At 38.6% G+C, this 20,307-nt stretch overlaps 2 protein-coding genes across 3 annotated transcripts in view; both read right to left on the reverse strand.

Annotated features, from left to right (window-relative positions):
* Positions 1-313: 313 nt before the first annotated feature.
* On the reverse strand, positions 314-3,728 carry LOC118736922. Its single transcript, XM_036467070.1, has 3 exons — positions 3,405-3,728; positions 684-1,059; positions 314-587 (listed from the first exon to the last, which is right to left on the reverse strand). The coding sequence occupies exons 1-3, from the start codon at positions 3,594-3,596 to the stop codon at positions 406-408; spliced, it is 750 nt and encodes a 249-aa protein (XP_036322963.1). The 5' UTR covers positions 3,597-3,728; the 3' UTR covers positions 314-405.
* A 988-nt stretch (positions 3,729-4,716) lies between these two features.
* LOC118736930 (TATA-binding protein-associated factor 172) overlaps positions 4,717-20,307 on the reverse strand; it is a 34,965-nt gene continuing 19,374 nt past the window's right edge. For both annotated transcript variants that reach the window (XM_036467090.1, XM_036467080.1), the window contains exons 3-15: positions 19,401-19,769; positions 12,821-13,547; positions 12,234-12,531; positions 11,424-12,162; positions 10,471-11,345; positions 9,118-9,247; positions 8,572-9,061; positions 8,248-8,484; positions 7,842-8,189; positions 7,416-7,629; positions 6,098-7,352; positions 5,749-5,989; positions 4,717-5,674 (exon numbers count right to left, since the gene is read on the reverse strand). In XM_036467090.1, the coding sequence (XP_036322983.1) occupies positions 5,228-5,674; positions 5,749-5,989; positions 6,098-7,352; positions 7,416-7,629; positions 7,842-8,189; positions 8,248-8,484; positions 8,572-9,061; positions 9,118-9,247; positions 10,471-11,345; positions 11,424-12,162; positions 12,234-12,531; positions 12,821-13,547; positions 19,401-19,411 (6,012 nt within the window). In that variant the 5' untranslated portion in view covers positions 19,412-19,769 and the 3' untranslated portion in view covers positions 4,717-5,227. The remainder of the gene's footprint in view (positions 5,675-5,748; positions 5,990-6,097; positions 7,353-7,415; positions 7,630-7,841; positions 8,190-8,247; positions 8,485-8,571; positions 9,062-9,117; positions 9,248-10,470; positions 11,346-11,423; positions 12,163-12,233; positions 12,532-12,820; positions 13,548-19,400; positions 19,770-20,307) is intronic.

Raw genomic sequence — 20,307 nt, forward strand, 5'->3', positions numbered from 1 at the left:
AAGTGAGAGCTGAGATAGGGTGTTTTTTGACCGAATTCTTTACTTTAGTTTTTACAAACTATTTAGCACACAGCCGCTGTGGTGTAGTGGTAAGCAGTGCGCGCTTCCATTCCGCAGGGCCTGAGTTCAAGCCCTGGTCAAAGCAACATCGCTTCTCATAAAAATGCAATCGCCGTTCGGAGTCGGCGTGAAACTGTAGGTCCTGTCCGTCGACAACCATAAAGGCCGAATATCTAACAGATGCTCGCTTTTCATTGGTCCTCACTGACCACTCTCGATTTATGGATGATTTAATAAAATAAACACTCAATTGTTATAGTTACATATGCACATATGCATGTCCATTTTAATAGATTGCTCCTTTCGAATACCATCGAACTTCTTTTGTTGGAATCTTATTTCCTTCTAAAAAAAATCTGGAGCCTCAACGTCCACAGGCACATCCACTGTATATTCATTCAGACGCCGTGAATGCGCGAGCCGATTAACTGGATATACAATACTAACATCAGCACAATTGACGAATGTTTCCTGCGGCCCACAGCCCATAGCACTTGTACCATTCCCACAAGGGCCCCAGTTGTTTCCTAGAATATGGTATAAGAAGAGTTTTCTTAGATTCACCATTTTTCACATATGATTCATTGCATTTTGCAGCTACATTGCAAAATAATGTAACTCACCACCAGTATAGGTCCAACGGAGCACACAATGTTCGCAGTTCAAGTTTTCAGATAAAACTAAGTCTGCATCAATCCAGCCGCTCGTACTGCCAATATACATTCGACTCGAACCATCAACGAAGCGCAGCGAATGTTTGCTAAAGCAGTCCTCCGATTCTGCGCCAAATTCAGTCAAATCGCAGATATCAAAACGAAAATAGCCTAAATGATTTGCGGTGATGCGTATCCCTACTCTAGCGGTATAGGAATCGTGAAATGCTTTCGTTATTACGCCAACACCGCCGTAATAACCACCAATTTCGTTGGCTCGTGGCGTTGACAAGGCATAGTTATCTCCACATAGCCCACATTTGCCGTTATTTGTGTTCCATTGCACCTGAAGTATACATATACATACACACATACATATGTACTTTCAAAATATTTTATCGGACCGGTTTCGGCTTTTGATTTCAAGTAAATTTTTGAATACGAGTAATATTTAAGTAAAAGACACCAACCGACTTAAATGCTCTTATACAAATTTAGGAGTACTCTTAGTTTCTTCATGACCCAAGGATCGGAAATAAACGAATTTAGTATGGGACAACTCTTAAGGTACACCCTTTCCAATAAAAAATGGATTATCGAAGCCAGTTCATGGGGTCCAAAGTTATTCAGTAACATACTTAAAAAAAAAGGAAGTTAAAAAAATCCGAAGGATTAATAACCTCCACTTTTTTTGCAGTTGGATACATATCGTTAGTATAGTATGGAAAGGGCGTAACTCACATCATCGCTGAAATACAAAAAGCCGCAACTAAGTAACTAAAAATACAAAATTAGCTTTTTGACTGATTATGATGCATTTCATCGAATTATAAGTCCCCAAATCGTTTTGTGCAATAAAAAATTTTGACGATATTTATCTCAGCTAGCCAAATGCGGAGCGCAACACCTTGAATGGGCGTTTTCGGAGCGCTCCCAGTATGGAGTGAAAAGGGACTCGAATGAGTATGTATGTATGTATCAGAAAAGCAAAAACCAACTGCATTGAACGTAGTAAATTTTTAAGTCCGGCACATGTACGAGAAACACATGTACGAGTCCACAGGGTGCACAATTAGGACTCCCTGTGCGGTGCGCTAATGCTCCTAGGGCTCCTTAAAAGGGTAATTTCAGAATCCCTCACCCAGTTAATCCGGAAAGACTCCGTGCGGACTCCCCTATTCACCCAGAATTGTTAAAAGGACTTTAAATCATTCGATGATTACCAAGACCGAGTGTTTTGGGAGTGGTGCGATAATAGACCGGAAAGAAGGCTTTACGGTTTTGCAAAACGCTCCTAATTTTGTTTATAATTAATAAGCATTGACGTTTTCTCTTCTTTTTAATGAAAATATGTTAAATTAAAAAATTATTTGCATATTATCTAGTAAAAATCACATAAAAACGAAAAAATCATGAAATAAATAAAAAAAAAACTTGTTTTATCTTGTTTAAAAGGCGTTCCTTTTAGGTTTGAAACCACTGCGCCGCCCGCTCTATGGAATTCTTTGAATTGAAATTTTAGTCAATATCTCGCAAACTAAAGGAGATATACAAAAACTGATAACACCAATCAATAGATCTTATTATCCAGGCGACGTTAGGAGCTCGGAGCTTGTGCCCGAAATCGAACATTTCTATAAGCTGCGTATGTATGCTGGTAGGCAAAAAATCGGCATTTGAATTAGTTTTGCCCTTTTTCTTTTATTATTATTTTTTTATTATTAAAGTATATCTCACTAACACGAACCGCGTAAGTCAAAATTTTAAACTTTGTACAATATTTATAAAAGCTCGACGAATTTCACAAAATGGTCATCAAAATTTCATGTTCTATATTTTCCTCCTTATAACCAAATTGTCGAACATACTTTGTATGTAAGAAAATACATGAAATTGTCACCAAAAAAAAAAATGCCAAGAATCAACGGCATGTCATAAGATTAGTGATTAAGAAATTTGAAATTTTGATGGAATTTTATAGAATTTTCCCAACTTTTTTAAAAAGTTAAAATTTCAGACTTACATAGTTTTGGTTAGTGAGTGAGCTATACTTTCATAAATAATATATGTATATAAAATATACAATAAACATGAAATAAAGCAAAGAAATATAGCCAAAACTTGTTAAAATGTCGCTTTCCATTTTATTTTCCTGCCACTGTATGTCGTTTCCGTTTTGATGATCGAACTCAAAACCTATTGGCAGTATTTCACGCACTATTTCGTTCGACTTACACTACAACAGAATTACTTATATTGGAGCATCGGTTCCTTTGCCGGACAAAAATATATTCTTTTTCATCTTACAAAAAACTATTCGAATTTCACTAACGGCTATTTTAATAATCTGTGTACATATGTACATACATACATACATACATATCGTCGTTTAAAGTGCAAAACCGCGTATCAACAAAATGCAAAACCGCGTATGTGAAGTTGTAGAAATTATTTTCTAGAGTGTAAAAACACTCATATTTCAAAATTATTCTCTTTTCTATAATGCAATCGCATATCTGCCTAGTATATTTGAGGACGAATGGATAAGGATTGAGCCAAGAGCTTGTGTGAGCAAATCCAATTTTTGGCAGCCAATGTCAGTTACGCGGTTTTGCAGAATGACGATACGCGGCTTTGTACTTTAAACGACGATATGTATATTAAATATTATTGCCAATCCGCTGTTCTTACCGTCATGCCACCACAATTTAATCCATTGTCATCATAGTTTTTCGGCGCAGAAGCGTTATAGCGCCAACGCGATGAACGACTCGGTGGATCCAGCATCATGCCATGCCCATTCACCAAATTAATGCACAACCATGGCAGAAAAGCCAAAACAATGAGCATGCCCTGCTTGTAGTCCTTCATTATGCTGGACATCAACAATCAAAACATATATGGACTACAAGTTGCAAATTCGTAAGTATTTTTAATTTCACGAACCGGATTCTGCGACCCTTGATGTACTCTGGTTTGTTGTTCACGATTGATTGCGACTAGCGTTGTGGATGAGCATTTTTTATACACATTTATTAAAGACAACACTTTTTACGAGTCCAATCACATTATCAGCAGCCCCCAGGCTAATGGTGCTGATAAAACAAAAAAAAAACGGTGGCCTTATCAAAAGACGCTGTGCTGCAATTCACTCATACTGGCGCGCATACGCATAATAGGAAAGAAAGCCGTATAATGGGATATACATATGTATGTACAAAAGAACTCTTAACGCATACCTACAAACATACAAATGTATGCACATTAGGCTGTACCAGAATCTGAAGGGAAATTGTGAGCAATGTACACCCTCTTAGTTGTTACTTTTTGGTCTAAATAACGAAGAAAGATTTATTGCTGTAAAATACCGAAAACCCGTTCGCCCTGAAAGTTCAATTTTCAATTCCACTGTGTCCGATGATACCGAATCTCTCTCTAGCCCGTTATGGCATATCTTGACCTTCAACAACTTTCGAGAAGCTCCTGGGTAGGCTTCACTTTTTTATAAATCTTACTCTTGTATATATATACGGGTCTACTATCGTCGCAGCAAACTTATGTATGTACCCCTAAAGGGCCGTTGAATGTATATGATGAGCCCAGATCTGTGTTATCTCAAAATATCGAGTGTTTTACGTTTCACTGATCCCAGATCTCTCCAATTAATTTCAAGGGTATGTGTAACGAGATTCCCAAATTAATTTTTTTCTGACCCACCCTAATGTATATACTTCTCCAGGTAATCACTGTATGCGTAAATTTTTAGGTTTTATTATCTTCACTGAACATAACGCAACTTTATTTACGCAAATGCATTTGTATTTATTTACATATGTGTGTGTGTATAAAAAATGTTGTTTTGTAATTGTCGGTGAACACTGTAAAGTTGGTAACTGAAATCCACATTCTTCATGCAATATTACAACTGAGATAATTAGTATCACTGATAAAACAACAAATCGTCAGAAGAAGTGGCATAACACAGAAATAACACACTTCCCAATTAACTTTTATTATTTTGTGATTTATTGGTAAAATTGTTTACTGTCCCTCCAAACTACAAACGAAGTGTGTGTTGTTTGATCACACAGTAAAAAAGGAAACTAGCAAAGAGAAAGCGCTTACAAATTATATTAAAAAAGGAACAGTAAAACCTAAGAAATACATATAAACGTATATATATATGAATGGTCTTGCATATTTTTTTTTTTTTGATATGCTGTTAATAAATTAAAAGTTGCATATTTCAAGTAGCATGCTTATTTATACTAGATCTCTCAAGATATTTGATATGGTAATAGTAAAAAAGCAAACCGGGCTTTGCAATTGTGGTGTGTCCAAGCGTCATTAGCTGGAGAAAAATGTGCTATTACACCATGTCAATGGCTGGAAGCTTAAAAAATGGAATCCATGTATGTATCTCAGCTATTAAATTTCCGTGCGCCTTCTTTGTCTACTTGTCTAATATGTGTCTTGTCACTCTACAAACTCCGTATGTTTCCATTACTATTCTTCTACTTCTTTAAGCCCTGTACGAAATTTGTCACATCGTATTCCTCATCGTACTGCTGTTCCGACCATAGCTCTGGCAAATTTTCGATGATTGCATTCATAGACATTGGTCCACCACTGCCCGCATTCGATGCTGGCGCACCATTTGCTCCCTCTTTGTCATTGCCATTTGGATTAAATAAATCGAAGAGCTGTGCTGTGCCCATTGTATCCAACGAGGCGTTCTCTGAACTGACCACGGTATTGGCGGTGAGGATTTTAAACTTTTGTAATCCCATTATTTTCTCTTCGAGTGTTTTTTGAGTTATCAACCGATATACATTCACCACTTTCTTTTGGCCAATACGATGCGCACGATCCATGGCTTGTAGATCCTTCATTGGATTCCAGTCGTGCTCGACAAATATGACTGTGTCAGCGCCAGTCAAATTCAAGCCAAGTCCGCCGACCTTGAGTGCGAAGATAAAAGAGAGTTTGCTAGATGAAGAACAAAATTACATACATATATTTTATTTGAGTTTACCTGTGTGGTGAGGAGTAGCACATCGATACTCGGATCGGTGTTGAAGTTGTGCACAATGTCTTGACGCAGTGATGCCGGCACGCTGCCGTCTAGGCGTAAGTAAGACACCGTTGGCAAATGTTTGCGCAACAAATCGTGTTCCACTATATTTAACATGGCCTTTAGTTGACAGAAAATAAGCGCACGATGTTGACTGACCGATTCAGTTTGGACGCCAATGCCGCAATCGAGCAACAATTGTCTGGAAAAAAAAAAAAATTAATGATGATCATTAAATCGAGCACTCAAGTATAAACTATAAACGTACAGCAGTAAAAATAATTAATTAGTTAATTGTTTTCTCACTCACTTCAGTGCTGGCAATTTCGCCGAGTGCTCTATATCATCAAGTGAGCTCTGCTGTTGCTGCAACTCCTGCGCAATCTTTGCGTACTCCGAATGCTTTGGTGTCAACACCAATTTCGGGTGATTGCAAACGTTTTGTAAATAACGCAAATCGTGGAAAATGTGAGCCTTCTTGCTGATGGTATCACTCTCACCCAGGCTATCCAAACAATCCTTCCAATGTGAATTCAAATGTGTACGACTGAAGTCCTCATATAAACGTTCTTGCAACGGACTCAATTCGCACAACAAGTCTTGTGTGATTTTAGGTGGTAAATCGGTCAACACATCCTCCTTCACGCGACGCAACAAGAATGGCAATACCTGGCGATGTAATGCCTCCATTGCTAAGACGCCAGCTTCCTGTTCCTTGGAGGAACTCTTTGAATCGCGGGAAGCTAATATTGGCCGACTGTAACGCGCAATAAATTGTTTCTCAGTGCCAAGAAAACCAGGCATCAGGAAGTCAAATAGGGACCAAAGCTCCAATACATTGTTTTGAATAGGCGTACCAGAAAGTATTAGCCGATGTCTGGCCTTAAGCATTTTAATGGCCTTCGAACTTTTTGTCTTGCCGTTCTTTATAATATGACCTTCGTCCAGCACACAGTAGTTCCAGTTTATATTGCTGAAGAAATCTATATCCTTTCGTACTGTGTCGTATGATGCCACGACCAGATTACACGGCCCAATTTGGCAGCGCAGTTTTTCACGTCCGATAGGCAAACCTACGTAATGTAGTGGACGTAAAACTTTCGATTTTTCTAGGAATTTTTCCACCTCATAGACCCAATGACCTGTGAGCGTCGGTGGACAAATCACTAGGCTTGGCAGTGATGCTTCTCTGTCCATAGTGCGCTGGTAGTGTTCGCCTGCGAGAATACAAATAGTTTGAAGTGTCTTACCCAAACCCATGTCATCGCAAAGAATGCCATGCAAATTGTATTTGTTCAAAAACCATAGCCAGTTAACGCCTGCTTGTTGGTAAGAACGAAGCTCTACCGATAAGGGTATCGGTACTTTGTAGTCGGGTATAGTCTTTGGCGTGAATAGGTAATCAAGAAATTCGCGATCGCGTATCTTTCGCTCCTGTAACTCAGCGGAAGGAATCTCATTCTTCATTGACTTGCTACGCGAATCTAATGGCATAAGTTGAACAAGTGTGGCAAAGCAGTGCGTGGAAAGCAAACGTACAGATTCATCGGGATCGCTCATGCAACCTGAAAGGTGGAAACACACAGAATTGCATATGGAATATTTGAAAGTTAATAAATGAAGCTTACCCAACAAAGGGACGACTAGAAGCACTATATAAGGTACAATGCGCAATTGTAGCTTGTCGACAACACGTTCAATAGCTTCGATGGCACCCTGACGCTGTATCACACTGTCAACTTTATCCAGCATGCCTAGTAGCTTATCCAGGACAAAGTGCATTGTGCGTATCAAATCGGCAGTGGCGAGCGAGGCAATGCAACGAGCCACCATGTGACGGACCTAAGGGAAATTGATTTATTCGATTCCAAAACCATATTACAGCTAAGAATCTTCAGAAGCACGTCACATAGAATATCGGTTAAATAAGTAAAGTTGGTTTCGGTATTATAAAAACATGAAGTGTCGAAAACGCTCTACGTATGTTCAGTTTGTCTTTTAGGCTTAGTGATTTCACCTAATTTACTGTGACTAATTCTCCCTACGCTACTTACCGCTTTTATTGGATGAGTAATAAGCACGCTGAAATGCGGTAGCAGATCGAAGAGACGTTGAAATGGGGCACCCTGAGCGTTAATTGTGCCGGAAAATTTTATAAAATATGGTGCTGCGATTTCAATTAACTGTAAAGATGTCATTAAATCATTTGTATTTGCTAAATCTAGCGGAGCATCTGATAGTAATTCCATATTCGGATAAGCTGTTGTAAATTCCTCAATTTTAGCAAACAAAATTTGCTCGAAAACCGGCATTTTGGAAAAGATCTCTACTGAGAAGCTTAGGCAAATTTTCGATATGGCACAAGAGGCGCCCAGGCGTTGAACGCGGAACTGTTTTAATTCCTGTAAGGAAGCGGTAAAACTAAAATATTGAGATTTATTTGATTTTCATTACACTTACCGCCGCGTTTACTGCATTGACACCATTTTCCGCTGCGGCATTCGCTTCACTTAGTGGCGGCCTACCTGGGCCACGTGAGCCACTCGGTCCCCCAGCACCACCACGACTACCTGCACTTCCAATTTGTGCATTATTTTGTTGCAAATTTAATGTTAAAATGCCGTAATAAACGCAGTTATTCGAAGCAACCGCTGACTGGGGCAATGTAGTCTTTTTCAATGTCAATTGGCTTATAGTCTGCAAATCATAGCAAAATTGTATGCAAACATAAATAGGTTATAATTGCTAACAAAATTTCACTTAATAATCATTGTATTTACTCACAATTTTGGGCGTAAACTGAGGATCACTCTTCAGCAGCGTACACAAGTTAGTCAGTATTTTACTATTAGGACTAGGATTTCTATCACACACCTGATGCATTAGCTGCACCAGGAATTCCGCTGAAAGTTGTTGCAATAACTCACACTCTTCTCGTTTTATCGACTCCATAAGCGGTTTTACAACCGGATTCAACTTCTCTGGTAAGCATTGCATGCAGACAATGGCACCCGCCAATGCCGCTTGTGCGCTTATATTATAGGCGCATTGTTCTGCTGAAGTCTGCGCGAAAGAGGCTCGCAAGCCACGCCTGCGTTCCTCAAGTGTTTCGTGTAATTTTGGCTTAAGCCCATAGCGACTAAACCCCTCGGTCAGGGTGGTGGCAATTGCCTCTATTTGATCTAATGTGAGAACGCGACCAAAATTTAAATCATTTATGGGTATTTTGTATTGCTTCAATGTAGCAATGAGATCATGAGCCTCCTGGTGCAACCTGAGAAAATACAACTGAAAGTATATTCATGTAGGTTTAAACGCTCACAAAATTACCTTGTAAACGAAACGGCTACTTCGTCATAGTAGACATACTCCATGACACACGTGCGTAATTTCTCTGCCAGCTTCGGTGCGGCTAGGCGCATGGAAGGATCTATTTGTGCCCAGAATGCGATGATCAGACCTAAAAAAGAATTCCAAGCATGAAGGGTGAAGTCAGTCAAATTAAAGACCACAAATTAGTGGGCTTAAGCTACTCTACGGAAGTAAAACTTTTCTCGATTCATTTCTAATTTCTTATTGGAAACATTTTTCGTGGGAATTTTATTTTTATTGCCGCAGCTGATGTTGCACTTCAAAAGAATATAAATATAGTCTGTTCCAATAGCAGTCCGGTTTACAGGATTTAGTCAGAACTTACAGGAAGTCGTTCCTATTGACATAAAACCTGTAAGTGGGAACACATTTGAGAGAGTAACTGAGCAACTGTTCCTAGTCAGAAGTTACAGGATATAGTCCGGAGATTTTTTTCCTGTAAGTTCATGAAAAGTGTCAAACGATCAGCTGATTTACATGTGCAAACAAAAACAGAAAGCGGTGAAAGCAAAGAACCTTATATTTGTTAAAAAATGGAAGTAAACAACGAAATATTTAAATATGTATAGATTTTAATGATTAATTAGTGATATTTCAGCCAAATCAGTGTAGTACCAATGACATGTAAACAAACCGTCTGACGTTTTTACAGGAAATAGTGCTTTTTGCGTTCCTATGCACTTCTGCATCTGTTCTCCTTTTACTCTCTTTTGAGAGCGTAAAGTTGTAGTTTGACAGTTCCACAGGTTTTAGTCCGAAGTTCAAAGGAACAGACTAATAGTCTGTTCCAATAGCAGTCCGGTTTACAGGATTTAGTCAGAACTTACAGGAAGTCGTTCCTATTGACATAAAACCTGTAAGTGGGAACACATTTGAGAGAGTAACTGAGCAACTGTTCCTAGTCAGAAGTTACAGGATTTAGTCCGGAGTATTTTTTCCTGTAAGTTCATGAAAAGTGTCAAACGATCAGCTGATTTACATATGCAAACAAAAACTGAAAGCGGTGAAAGCTAAGAACCTTTTATTTGTTAAAAAATGGTAGTAAACAACGAAATATTTGAATATGTATAGATTTTAATAATTATTCAGTGATATTTCAGCTAAATCAGTGTTGTACAAATGACATGTAAACAAACCGACTGACGTTTTTACAGGAAATAGTGCTGTTTGCGTTCCTATGCATTTATGCATCTGTTCTCCTTTTACTCTCATTTGAGAGCGTAAAATTGTAGTTTGACAGTTCCACAGGTTTTAGTCCGAAGTCCAAAGGAACAGACTATATATGTTTTTTTTTTTTTGATTATGACTCACCGCATACAATGCGCTGCACTGCCGACCGCGAATTTAAGTGCCCCAACAACACTTTTGTATAACAATCCATGGGGGACTCCATATTTGGCGTATAAGTCACTCCTGGAGCCGGCTGCACCAGATATTTCGAGAGCGCGCCCAGCACTCGTGCTGCCGTTACACGCGCACGCACCACATTACGCTCACGAACATCCAATGGGGTCGCCTCATTGCCACCAAGAAAGTATCTTTGCGGTGCTGTACTGCTCATGGAGTGGCCACCCAAATCATCGGCATTACGCTGCGCCCGTCGTCGGGATGTTACAGCTGCGTTTGCATCGGCTGATGTGGCTAAGGGGCTTTGCGGCACAGCGGAGGTGTGTATTAGAATGGATGAGTCGAAAGCAAGCCTGGCTGGCTGCATGGCTAAGCAAATCCACGACGAAACGACCGGACAGGCGGCATGCAATAACGCTCCCAAATCAGCGTTAAACAATAGATTTTTCCAAACTTCCGTTGCCATCTCCTGTATATCTGACTGAGGTTCGACTAGAATGCGTTCGTAAATGAAGCGTAGCGCGTCCTGCAACAGTTTCCACTGCCAATCGATGACGCCTAGATTTAAGTTTAATTTTTTGGAATCGAAATTTATGGCAATGGCCAACTGCGGCATATTGGTAGAGTCCTGACCCACGGCGTTACCATTATTATTTGCGGTTGTGCTAAGTTTTGTGCTTGTGGAGGGAGTGGCACTGGTCATGGCTTCAATTTGGTCCTTATTCAAATTGCAACTGGTGAGAGTTTGGAGTGTCAGTAAAGTCGATTTTCGCACCGAACTGGTGCTATGCGAAAGAAAGGGCCAAAGTCGCGGCACCAGCGTGGACATTGGTTCCATTCTACATAATTTAAGAGAAAAAGAAAGTTGAAATTATTATTTTTTAATTTTTTTGTGTTATGAAAAAAAAAGCACTCACTGAATCCAAAATCCGGCACTGGGTAGACACAGTATTGCCGCTAGCAGTCCCATAAAACTATTACATGCGCTCGTCAATTCATCCTGATCCAGGAGTAGATCCCACAGCATCTTCACAATCGACGAGACCTGAACTGGATTTAACAATTTCGGCAACCAGGTTGCAATCGGAATCAGAGTCGATGCGGCTACGGCGCCCACATCATCTACGGCATCGAATAATGCCAACAGTATGTCGTTTATTGATTGCGGCACATAAATCGTCAAAAGATCTTCGCGCACTACAAAGACATACTTCAAACCCAGTAGGCCGCCGTGACGGACTTCCCACTCCTTCTGCTTCAGCAATTTAATCAACAACTGCACTATTTGATGCACTTGCTCTGCATGCATTTCTTTTACAATAGTTCCCAGCACCTGCGCACATGTTTCACGTACTGGCGCCACCACCTGATCGGATACAAAGTCACCGAAACGATCCAGGCACAGTACGCACAGCAGACGCAAGGCAGCATCCTCCATCCAGAGATTGTGATGTTGCTGCATCTCTTCACGTGTCATACCGATACATTTGCCTGCACCGCTGGCGTGATTATTAATAAGCTCACGCAAAGCTGTCGCTGCACCGTGACGCACCTCCCATCTCGGGTTGAAGAGGTCGACATAGAGACGTGCACAAAAGTTTTCCAATGGCCAATTGAAGGCATCAATCCACATACCAGTCGCATCCGGCACGGGATCTGCAGACGGGGGGGGCATGAATTACATAGGTAAAGTCTACATATTTTAACTTTTTGTTATTTGTACTTACCATTTAATGTATAGAAAACCTCCTGTCGCTCTAGCGCATCTGCTTTCAATTTTTTGCGTTCTGGTTCGTCGACCATACTGGCACCATTTTTACCGGTTCCCATGCCACTGCTGTTGCTGTTATTGCTTCGACTTAAACTATTTGCAGTCGCATTTACACCGCCGCCACTGGTTGTTGTATTTATATTTTGTCGCGCTTTGCGCTTGGCGCGATTCATTTCACGGCAGCTAAGCTGTTGCCCATTGGAAGGAATCAAATTGGAATTGGGTTTTATATTCAGTATATCCTCAACGGGCACCTGTCGGACGGGTAAAAATGATAAATAAGCGTAAGAAAATTGCATGGAGGCAACCCAATTTTCGCAAGGCTACCATTGAAGTTTAAACAGCGATAAGGTCAACCCAAATTGTATGTGGGAAAAACTAAACTAAGGACATTCAACTAAAAGCAAGATCCATCATCCCCTATTGTAGCTAAATAGAATTTGGTTTCATTTAGTGCGCCTCTTAATCGCTTTATTTAGATCGACCTAAACACTTTTTCCTTCTCAACAAAGATTTCATATCATTCAAGTTGCCATTATTTACCTTCTCCTCGTTGGCATTGTAGTTGCTTCCGGTACTCATTACATCCTCATCTGTTATCATATCCGTCAGATTCACGCCCAACTTCGAGGCCTGCGTCAGCCCTAGTTTCTCATTGAGCAGCGCACGCTGTCGACTCAACCGCTCCGCAGCCGTGGCACTTGCATTTGCGCCACTACCACCCGTTGGTGTTGCAGCGCTCTCCGTTTCGTTCAAATCGAATTCAATACCCTCGGAACCGATAAGGCGAGCACCTTTATGCAATATTTGCTCCAAATCGAATTCCGCAAACGATAATAATCGTTCGCGTTGCTGCTGCTGTTGTTGCTGAAGCAAATCTCGACTGCAGCTATGTTCGCTGGAGTTTGTGGCAGTGGTAGCCACCGATTGACAGCTATCGTCCTCACCACCACCACCACCACCACCCGTAATGGAAGCTACTGCAGTCGAATCTTCGTCCCTTTCCTTCTCCTTTTTAATGGTCTCACGTTTTATGGCCGCGTATAATTCCGGTCTCCAAGCGGGTACATTTTGCAATATCGCCTCTACGGCTTGTGAAGCGGCGATGCGAGTGTCCCACGAGGTGCTGTGCAAGTATCCGATTAGACGATTGAGAAGTGCATGCAATTCATGGGGGTACAACTTCTGTACTTCGCCGATTTGTTTTGCCGCAGCGCGACGTGTTACTGCTGATGAGCCGGACTCGAGCAATATGAAGAGACGATCCAACCTGCAAGCGGATTGGAGAGAACAAGAATGTGTGCAGTGAAATAAGGTATAATCCAATATAGCCAATATCAGAACATGGCCCTCAAGTGCATCAGCCAGCAGCAGAATTTTTGCATACCAATTGTCATTTTTATTGCCTGATATAAATTTTATCAGAGGCACTCCTTTGCGTGGGCATATTTTATCTTGATAAAAGCATTAGTAAGATGGCTATTTTTGCCGGTTTTGATCTTTTAAAAAATTTAGGAAATTTGCTATTTCACATCCAAGTGCATAATAACAAATATTTTAATAGATAACAGCACAATTTTTACTTTTCTATTAAAATATATGTAAATAATGTTGCCCGTCCCGCAATTATCGCGCAAATGAAAATGTAGCTGTGAAAGTTCCAAATTGCTGGCAATAATTATCGAGATAAAAGCTTTGATAATTACACAGGGCACAGACACTGATTTTGGTGCGCCAAATGCTAAAGCTGTTATTGATAAAACTTTTTTGTGCTGATTACGAAACCGTAAGTATAAAGTTTACATCAGATTTCGAGATAAGCGAGGTGAAAGTGTCAAAAAATCGCATTTTTGCAATATTTGAAGAGCTCTAGTAAAGAGAAAAAAAGGTGATAGAACCTTCCGTTCTCCATTGGCAAAATATTGCCTGATAATATTATCAAGATAAAAAGTTTTGCCTGCGGAGGTAGCAACTAATAGATGGTCTGGGATTTAGCTTAAAAATACATGCCACTTCATTGACCTTTTTCTCTGAAGTAAATCCTTTTTTCCCAGACTGTAATAACAATGGTAGAAAGAGTTCGCTCGTATACGGATTTTATTAATCTTTTAGGTTTTACAACGTAGTTAGTTATAATATAAAATAATCGATAATCTTAAAAACTTCTACACAACCATTACTATTAAGGTTGCTGTCACACGTTACATCGACCATTTCCAACTTTTTTTTTCGTAGTTAAACGTTCATTAACATAGGTCGATTTAGGAACTTCAACGATTTCGCGATATTACTGCGAAGAAAGAAAAACTCGGATTTTCTCTTTTTTTGCTCAGAATTAATTTGCGTACTTTTCTTAGTGAGCTTTTGTATAGCTCATTTTGACACTGTTCACAAATTTCATAAAACAAGTGTTGAAGTAATTTGAAGTATTGAATTAACTAACTGCTTCACACATTTTTTTACGGCTACCGTAGCTTCCCAACCCTTGCAATTAAATTTATTTAGTTGTGCGAAAAAATCTATGGAATAAGCAAAAATATTTGACATTTGGACTCACAGAACTGATCAGGCAACTATTTGCTGTTGTCAGATAAGAATTTGTGTACTTCATCTCTCAGTTCTAATCAAAACAAAAAGCGAAGGGAACAAACCGACTGGCTCTCACTTGTAACGGAATATTGTCTGACCGTCTGTAATTGAATTAATAACGGTGGTATTTACGATGCTTATAATATTTCAATGCGTACTTTCAGGCGGAATGGTTTGAAAGGCATTGGGATACATTTTTCGCGAATATGTTGTGAGGAGCAGGGTGCTTGCCAGTTATACTCGTATATGAGAGACATATATATATATATTAGATTTTTTTGTCGTTTAGCGGACCACTTTGGATGTTTCTAGGGTTAAGAACCACTGATCTAACGCGTACGTTCCATACAAACTGCCAGAAACGATTTGGCGAATTTTGGTCTGGATAAATAAAGAATGGAGACGAAAAAAAAACTAGTCAATTGTGTTTGCTCATCACTTACGTAAAACTAACTGTAAATAAAAAGTAGGTATACACATTCATAGGGTATGTTGTCGTTGTTAATTTCACGTCTCTACATTTTGTAACTTCTATGTACTCTTTTCAAAATGTGTGCGGCGAAGTGTGAGCTTTCGGAGAAAATTTTGTGCAAAAAGCATGAAAAAGTATGTGTGAACATGGAAACATACCTCGAAGCAGCCTTTAAGCAGGTTCGGGGCGCTGAGTTTTATAATGCAACAAAGACAAACGGAGTCCAAGATGCTTTCAAGCTAAACATACTGGACAAGCTTCTTGTTTTTGGTTATTGTTTTGTCATAATAAATACTTGGTGTGGCAAGCCATCTGCCAGTGTGGCACGAGAGCAAAAAATCATGACCGAGGGCTCAAATGTAAATTGCGCTATTTTGTTTATAATGAAGATTATTGAAATAAGTTCTTTTGTTTAATATAGTAAGGTTAATAAAGAAGATGATAAAGCAGAAAACTCTTTTCGTAGGTTGTGTAATAAGTTGTTATAATGATTTTCGGCTGACCAAAATTTTTCGTGTCCATACTTTAGCCCAGCAAGGCTTTCAAAATAGTAAACCCAAGCGCACAAATAATTTTAGAGAAATATAACATACATACAAACCAGGGCTGAGGGTTCTATCCGGATAATCCGGTTATTGAAATATTCGAATATCTGTTTAAATAATCCGAATATATGGATAGCAAAATGAACGAATACCGACCGGATATCCGGATTTACGAAACTAAAAATAGCAGAAAAAACTACAATTATTTTTGTAGTATTTACTTTGAACTCAATAGATTCACTAATTTTGAAAACAATTTTACGAATCCGCTGTTCAGAATATTCCGATAAGCAAGTGAGCGTATTTGAACCGAATATCCGAAAATCTGGATTTTATCCGCATGCACGAATATCCTAACGGATATGCGAATATACGGATAGTCCCAGCCCTACAACAAACGTAATTACTCATAAGGAAAATATGTACATACATACAAACATACATATGTATGCACAAAAGATGTTTTCGACTTGGTAGCACGAACTGATGCATGATTTTTACCAAAATATTAAATAATCCCAAAAATCAGTACGTTCTTGCTTTACATCGCTAAATGCTGCAAGCCTTTCAGAAAATGCAAGCAATGCCAGCCGTTTTGGCTTCGCTTCTCTTGTATGTACATATCTGATGTTGTCAGGCTGCTCTTGAAGAGAAGGTTTTTCAGCAGATATCTACTGATCCACAGTTTTACAAAATAAAAAATGTGTTTATTTTACCTAAAAAAAATCGTTTTGTGAAAATTCCAGATAGTGTATTGTATATATGTATGTATGTAAACCCTCGATATACGCACATACATATGTACATATATATACATAGATACATACATATACGTCCGTCACGCTAGCTGACCCACTTCTCCAAAAACTGATAAAAATTATTCAGGAATTAGGTACTATTTAGGTGTTATTTAATAATATAAATAATAGATTGGCGCTTACACATATGTTAGTGTTTGGCCGAGCTTCTCCTCCAACTTGTGGCGTGCGCCTTGATATTGTCACACAAAGCGGAGGGACCTACAGTTTTACGCCGACTCCGAACGGCGATTGTATTTTTATGAGAAGCTGTTTTTCATGGCAGAAATGCACTCGGAGGTTTGCCATTGCCTGCCGAGGGACGACCGCTGTTAAGAAAAAACCTTTTTCTAAATTTTTTGCGATGTTGCTTTGACCAGGGCTTGAACCCAGTTGCTGGTGAGTTAAAGCGCGCACTGCTTACCACTACACCACAGCGGCCGACGGTGTTATTTAGGGCCTCCAAAATTTATTTAAGTACTCACTCGGTTTCAGAGAAAATCGCAAAATTTTAGGGGTCAGCTGACCCACTCACTAAATATCGTCGAACTCTGGTAAATATTATTCAGGAATTAGATGCGATTTAGGTGCTTTTAAGGGCTACCAAAATTAATTTCGGTGCACACTCGGTTTCCAAAATATCCGCAAAGTAGTACCTAATTCCTGAATAATATTTACCAGTGTTCGACGAAAATTAGTGGGTGGGTCAGCTGGTGTGACGTCATGCTGCTGGCTGACCCAAAACACATTTTTGCGAATTTCTCGGAAACCCAGTGTGCACCGAAATTAATTTTGGTGTCCTTTAAAAACACCTAAATAGTACCTTATTCCTGAATAATATTTATTAGTTTTTGGAGAAGTGGGTCAGCTAGCGTGATGGACGTCATATACATATATGTATATATGTATATAGCTTCCCTGCAGGAAATGTATCTAACTGTAAGCTAACTTTAAGTTGACTAGGAAGGAGCTAAAAGTCACTTATTATCTGTATATTTTCTTTGTTGAAAACTAACTATATTTCTATGGCGATGGCCGCGAAATAGTCGTAGGGTGGTTTACCTCTGCAACTAACTTGTAACTAACTCCTTTAGGTCATAAAATGTCAATAGGAAAAACAAAATATTTTTTTTATTTATTTTATTTATGTTTTTTTTTATTTACTTTATCTATTTTATTACATTTCATATTTGTTTCAATATTCTGCCGTAGGTGGTCCCATATTCGGACTACGGCAGACATAACTTCAAAATGATAATATGATACTTATGTCGATCTTCCTTTTATTTGACCTCAATTCGAAAAAGAATTTGCGAAGTGCAGGATATTTAAATAGAAACGTGTTTAAAGAAAACAATCGCGAGCTTAACTCCTGAATTACTTGTCAACTAGTTTCAACTTAGCTTTTCGTAGCTAACTACAAGTTATATATTTTATAGAAATCCCGCAAAAAAGCTAACTACAAGTAGGTTATTTTTTATCAATTGATAATTTTTTTCTGCAGGGTTGTATGTAGTATATACATATGTACGTAACACATACACACATGCACATAAGTATACTGGTACGCAAATTTACACAGCTGCTGGATATGCTTATACATAAATATTAAAAGTATGCATATGTATTTATGTATGTACATTAGGATGGTCCAACATATTTACCCTAGAATTCAAGAATATCAAAAATAAGGAGACACTTATTTTTTATTTCAAAATCGGTTATATTTAACCGTGCCGCCGAATTTTCGAAGTTTTCAGTATACTTAAGTATTTTAGATGGGGAAAACACAACTTTTCCTAAAATTTCTATAAAATCGTTAAAAACAAATATATGTGATCGAATAAGAATATTTCACTTCAGAGATCTTCGAAGCATAAAATGATAATGCATATTTGACTTTAAAATATTACCAACTACTTTTTTTAAGCCCGGCTATCTTACGCCTTTTATAGAAAAATACATATTTTCTTTGTGGTTGTTGTTGTTACCGACAGGGTAGGTGTATGATGTATTTTGGAACGAATTTCCGTCATCCTTTGTCAAACTTGGTTTGGAGTCAAAACCGGTTTCGGCGTTGTGCCATCTTCAGAACGAAAATTGACACTGAAGATGGCACAACGCTGAAACCGGTTTGTCTCCAAACCAAATTTGACAAGGTATGACGGAAATTCGTTCCAAAATACAAAAATACGTATGTTATTTTAATTATTAAAAGTTTATTATGAGTGCCAAGCCACGCTAAGAGACTATAAATGAATTAAAACAAAACACCCTTTCAATTGTTTTGAAAAATAAACATTTTTTAAGCGACATTGTTTTAACTCGTTTTAGCTTCTTTTTTTTTTGTGTGTTAGTAAGCACATTACGCATATTAAGAAAAAATTTATGAAGATTTCTAATGGAAAAATATTTAGTATATTTAACGAATCTATGGCAATTCTACGAAAAAATTTATTTTCCTCATATAAAATATATGGAAAAGTTCAAATGCCCGGCGACACTAGTTACATAGTAACCGATTTTAAAATAAATAAGAATGCGGGTATTCTTATCTTCGATATTCTTCAGTACTGGCGGTAGAAGCAGAAAAGTTCCAAAAAGTTGATTTTACTGTCCATTTTTTTACCACCGTAATGTACATACATACATATATTCTTGCTCATGTACATATGTAAACAGAAATTCATAATATAAAGAAGTCTGTTCTCCACACTTACCGCGATGTCATTGTTCAGCTCCGCTGTTGACTTATTTCTGTTTTACTTTTAATGCCACGCAAAATCTGCTTGCTTTTTATCGGTCGAGATCTATCCTCGCGTATCTATGTATGTATGGATGTATGTATATATGTGTGTGTGTGTATTAGCTAGTTATTACTAAATGTTCCAGTTTGCATACGCCATAAAGCACCTCCTCTCCTCTGCTTCTGATACACTTATGGAACGATCTTTGGTTTTTGGCCAGACTTAAGATTTGAATACTTAATTAAAATTATTATGTGTGCATTTATGTATGCAGATACGCATGTATGCTTGCGTTTTTGATGCAGTTTACCGACAAATGGCTTCTTCTCTCCTTCCTTTTATCTGCAATATTAAGTAAAAACGTTTGAGTAAATTTCCCAAAGTAAAGTTAGCTACATATTTCGGTAAATATTTGAAAATAAAAAATGCATACAAAATCATAAATATTTATAGAGCTTATTGCTGTGGTAGCAGATTACTAAGCACTGCCTGAATCAATGAATTTGCGAAATGTCAATTGCATCTAACTGTGTATGTTAAGGAAACGGCACGATTGGACCTTAAAGCGCAGTTAGTCAACGACGTAACGTAAACGTAGGTTGACATACGTAGCAGCATATCAAATTTGCTGTTGATAGAGAGAGAGAGAAGCAACGGCAACGTCACCGCCATGCGGTGGTGAGTTTTCGTTAACACGCGAATCGCATAAGGTAGATCGTGTCTGCGTCAACCTACGTCTACGTTACGTCGTTGACTGTTTGAGCTTTTAGGGATAGGTGTATTAAATATGTTTCGTTGGAGTGGACATGTGAAGAGGTGGATATTCTGGTACGGGGCATCTTCATATATTCGACATATTTATGTAGATATGTACATAGAT

Source organism: Rhagoletis pomonella, unplaced genomic scaffold (assembly GCF_013731165.1).
Source record: "Rhagoletis pomonella isolate Grant_MI unplaced genomic scaffold, Rhpom_1.0 Rhpom_scaffold_00001, whole genome shotgun sequence".
NCBI lineage: Eukaryota > Metazoa > Arthropoda > Insecta > Diptera > Tephritidae > Rhagoletis > Rhagoletis pomonella.